At 46.3% G+C, this 4760-nt stretch overlaps 1 protein-coding gene across 1 annotated transcript in view; it reads right to left on the minus strand.

Moving 5' to 3' along the window:
- Window positions 1–304: 304 nt before the first annotated feature.
- Window positions 305–4760, minus strand: part of ERLIN2 (ER lipid raft associated 2) — a 19395-nt gene continuing 14939 nt past the window's right edge. Inside the window, exons 9-10 of the mRNA XM_012651119.1 lie at window positions 3422–3501; window positions 305–3005 (exon numbers count right to left, since the gene is read on the minus strand). Of these exons, the coding sequence (XP_012506573.1) occupies window positions 2805–3005; window positions 3422–3501 (281 nt within the window). The 3' untranslated portion in view covers window positions 305–2804. The remainder of the gene's footprint in view (window positions 3006–3421; window positions 3502–4760) is intronic.

The raw sequence follows: 4760 nt of genomic DNA on the forward strand, positions 1-4760 counted from the left end.
GTAAATATTACCATCTTACTTTCACTATTTACTCTCTTTAAATGGTAGGTATCAGTGTTGACAGATACACAGATCCATGGAAACAGCTGAAGATCATTTGTAAAACATCTCATCTCTTTTTTTGAATCAATATATTGCTAAGATTCTTCCAGTGATCCCCCTGCCCCCACCTTAATATGATCACAGATCCCTCCAAATCTATTTTATTTGAGTTATATAAAAATTATTAATAAACTTTGGCTTCCTTGCAAACATTCTGTCCTTATATTAAAAAGCGATTAAAAACAGTACCGTATATGAATTGCTTCTGCAAAGTTTAATGAGAAACATTCAGCCAAGGTGACTTTTCCTTGGAGAATCCTACAAAAACTGAATTTTATAAACAGTTACTTATTTTGATAGAAGTTCCCTTTATAAATAGCAGCCATTACTTCACTGTCTACAAAATTGCAGGCTGTCACATTTTACATGTTTAGAATCCAAATGTTTTAAGATCAGATTTGCTAATAAGTGTTAAAAAAAACAAAGTCACACAGACGATGGGTTCAATGTCCCGTGCTAAGGAAATAGCTGACTTCCATGATTTTACTGTTCAGACGGGTACAGACAACCATTGGGTTTACACTAATGGGTACAGCGACATTTGTATTTTTTGTTTAAAGAGGAAGTGACATTAACATAGAGGGGCAGCTGTAGCAGGACTTTACTGTACTGAGGCTCTTTTGTGGTCAAGGGATGAGCTATGACAGGACGTTAGTACCCGAGAAGCTTTCAAGTTCAGAACCTGAGCAAAGCATACTATTCAGAGAGGCTGACATACCCCGCTCCTGATTCTCCTCATTGCAGATACTGTGGCAAACTGGTGTTTTCTGAGGCCCAGGCAGCAAGAGCTCGGAGTAGAAGGAGCAAACGTGTATGTGATTAGGCAATGCTGGGCATGTCGTGTTGCTCCTAGCAAGTGATTAATGGACTGAAACAGGAGGAGGATGAATATATTTTAATAATGGCTACCCTACGCTGAGTTTAGGAAATTGACCACCTTCTGCAAGGACTCTTGAGCACATTAACTCCCAGGAACATCTTGCTGCCTGCACGAAGTGTGACCAGGACCTGTGGTTTGAGAATTCTAAGTCCCAGGAATTAGAACAGAGAAGGGCAACATTTGAAGCAAGGGGAGTTAACACTGTATCTTTCTAGGCAGGCTAAAAGCTCCCCAAACTCCTAAGCAAGCTGGCCCAAGTTCTGGGACCATTCAGTAAACCAGAAATCTGGGCATGAGACCAAAAAGGAGGTGGGGATTGGTGCCAGAAAGTATCCTTCATAGTGTTCGCCTTGGGAAGAGGGGTACAGTAGGAGTTTTGAGGGGGTGGGGTAGCTAATAACAAGGCCAAATCCCAAGCCAGAGCTGGTCATGGAGGGTACCAATATGGTTATTAGTTTACTCCAGAGAGCCGCCTTCCACTTAACAATTCCGTACACAACTCATGGGCTACACTGGATGGATCCCCCTACCCATACTGCCCCTACCCCCAACTTCAGGATATAAGAAAAACCTTTCTTTTATGTTTGCTCCCCCATCCTGAATATCCCAGAGTGACTTGAAATTTTCCTAACCAGTGATGAAAAATAAAATAAAACACTCTGAATGGACTTTGATGCCGCCATTCAAACCCAGGGACTTGGGCATGAACTCCGACTTGCATCTACACAGCTGTCTCTGGAGAATTAACATTCAGTCCGACCTCTGTGTGGCTGCCTGGAGCCCTAGATTTAAAAACACAGGCTACTTAGAGGAGAGGCCTGCCTTTATCTCTGTGTCAGACAAACTCCCAGCACAAGCCATAGGCATTAAGTCCAGGAAATCTCTTGGCTGACCCTTCATCCTCCTCCACACACGGTGCCAGAGCTCTTCACTGTAGAATCCACAATAAAGACACTGCTCTCAAGGTACCTACGTAATCTGCCAAGCAGGTACTGCAGTGACTAACAGCTCTAAGGATCCCACTTCGGCAGCTACTAAGACACTCGAGTTGTTTGTTTCTGTCTTCTTGATGCTGAGTGGGACCACTGGACAGATTATTTGAGAAGAAAAATCCAAATCACAGAATAGGTGATAAGTTTCAAGAAGAATTGTGTGGTGGTGACTAAGCTCTGACTCTACAGATGGAGTCAAAACCACCACTCTGAGCCCTAGGGCAAGGAGCGTAGCGTATAGAAAATCTTGCAAAACCTAGCACCAGTACTTGCTTATGAGGGCTCGAGAAAGCATGCCTCTAAAATAACTCACACATACGCTGACAAAAATGCCAGGAGGGTCAAACGTCTGCAGCTGTCGCTCTAAGCTCTTCTGGCAAACTTATAAGCACATGTTTCTCAGTGGCCGAGCCTCACCCACAGGCATCTCCCACCCTGGAAGCAGGGGAAGAACACTGGGCTGCATTTTTCCAAATAAGGGAAATCAGATCACAGGGAGGCAACACTCTACATTTCTCCCTGCCCTTAACGACAGCATCCCTGATTAAGCCAGCTTCAAAGGACAAATTAGTGTCTGGGAGGCAAAGGTTCAAACACATAGTTTACAAATCTTATCAGAAGTCATATAACCTACTTACCTGAATAAAATCCCAAATCATCAATTCCCGCCCTCCCTTCCCAGGAGGGCGAGTGGATTTAAGTCCGTTTCTTCTTTTTCACCACGGTAACTTGAAGAGCGTCAAAGAAGGTAGTGTGGGAGGGGGGAGCATTCTGGTTCATCTTAAAAAATAAAGATCTCATTAAGTGTCAACTGAGGTTGTATAAAACTTTCAATTCTCCGCAGTGGCCGACTCCAAGGGCTCATCTTCTAAGCCGAAGCTCAGCTTGTCAGCCAGCCCCTCGGACTGCTTGCCCGGGCTGCCTACAGAGTCCATGAACATGTTAGGAATGTCTTTGCCAAAGTAAATCTTGCTGTTGGAAGCAATGGCCTTGTACTTCATCAGCTGCAGGTATTCGGGGGTCAGCTTCAGCTGCAAAAAAAAAAAAAGAAAGGAAGGAAGACTTAGGTGGAACCATATTAGAGACATTTTGTGGTGGCACCCCTTTGATTTTCCTATGGAGAGGCTGTCTGTCAAAGACTGGTGCCTCCATTTACTTTCTGTGGTCTCACTGTTACATTAGTAACAGGGTAATCATTTCTCTAAAAGAAAGAAATCTCAGATCTTCTAGACAGTTGCAAGAGTTTCAAAAGTTCCCACATTTAACATGAAAATTAAACAAGGCACTGCTCAGGGAAAGGGAAGCACCTGTCCCACACGGCACAGGAGTCCTCAGTTCTGGCCACGAGGGCCTCTGGGTGGCGGTGGGCATTCAGCACTGGGCACTCTCAAGCAACATATACCCAAACCCTGAGACACCGCTTCATCGGGCCGTGCGGGCCCTTTACCTTGTTTGCCTCGGCTGTTTTCATAGCAGTGTAGCATTCGGCGTCGGCCTTTGCCTTCTCTCGGGCCAGAAACGCAGCATCTGCGGGGGGAGAGCACAGTGAGATGGACGAAGTGCAAAACCACGTGCTTTGCAGGAAGTGCAGAGGCTGTCGGAAACTGTTCTGGTCCCTGTAACTTTCCCCCCGTCGCCTTGTGACCTTGGGGAGATTGCTTTTTTCCCTTTGTGCTTTGGTTTCCTCACCTGTGAAACTGAGAAGAAGGCATTTCCCCCCATTGCACAAGTTGTTATAGGATCAACCAAGATGAAAAGGTGCTTTGAGAGCATCTCCCTGTGATGAGGACCAGTTAGGAGCAAGCTTGTTGCTGTGCCCTTGGGTTTCTGTCAAGCTGATGCAAAATTTGTGATATTTACCCCCTTGCCTTGGGAATGAGGCCAGCCTCCTGTGAATAGAATAATATTTGTAGCAAAATGCCTGGGGAGGAAGGCCAGTCTGCAGGTGGGTTCTCACTGCATGCCCTCAGTGTAACTCTGGGTGGAAGGAGCTCGCGGTTTGGGGGGTGCTTCTGGCAGCCGTGCGGCGACTCAACTGGCCTTAGCACTTGATGACACGTCTTTATGAGAAATGAAAATGTGTTGCTTTGTTAAGAGCTCCCTAATGAGGAGCTACTGATCTGTGAAATCCTAATTGGCTCCTCAATGGGCCCCTGCGAAGCCTGACAGGCCCCATAATGAGTATAATTGTACATAACGCTTTGTAGCCTGAAGCCGGGCGTGGAGGTGCCGTTTTTTGTCCTGGTATTCGCTTGACATAAGACACCCCATGAAGTCAAAGGTGGGTGGAGGGAAGGAGGTGCAGGCTGAGGAGCAGGAACTGAGTGCGTGATACTCGGAAAAGCCAGCAAAGAAAACATTTCTTTCCGGCTCCAGTGTAGGTGGTACTGAAAAAATGGCTTCTTCAAACCTGGCTTAATATCTACACGGACCTGGAGAGCAGACTTTGAGCCTGAAACAACGGCGCTGACCAACTTTTGAGGAGAGGGTAGCTAAGCCCTGAGGGAGAGAGAGCCACTCTGGTCCTGCTAGCCTGTGAACCCCAAGACAGCAGCGACTTCGTTTTTCTCATGCCTAACAAAGTGCCTGGCACACACTGCACTCAAACCACTATCGCTGAGCGAATGTTCTCTGGAGTAGAAAATGGATGCTGACCCGGCCAGCACCTCCTCAAAACTCAAGTCTAAGCACGGAGAAAAGCTGATGTTTCAGAGACGTCGTGACATCCCAGGACAGAGATTAAAAGGCGCGGTGGCTCACGCCTATAATCCTAGCACTCTGGGAGG

The sequence above is a fragment of the Propithecus coquereli genome, unplaced genomic scaffold (genome assembly GCF_000956105.1).
Source record: "Propithecus coquereli isolate 6110/MARCELLA unplaced genomic scaffold, Pcoq_1.0 Scaffold349, whole genome shotgun sequence".
NCBI lineage: Eukaryota > Metazoa > Chordata > Mammalia > Primates > Indriidae > Propithecus > Propithecus coquereli.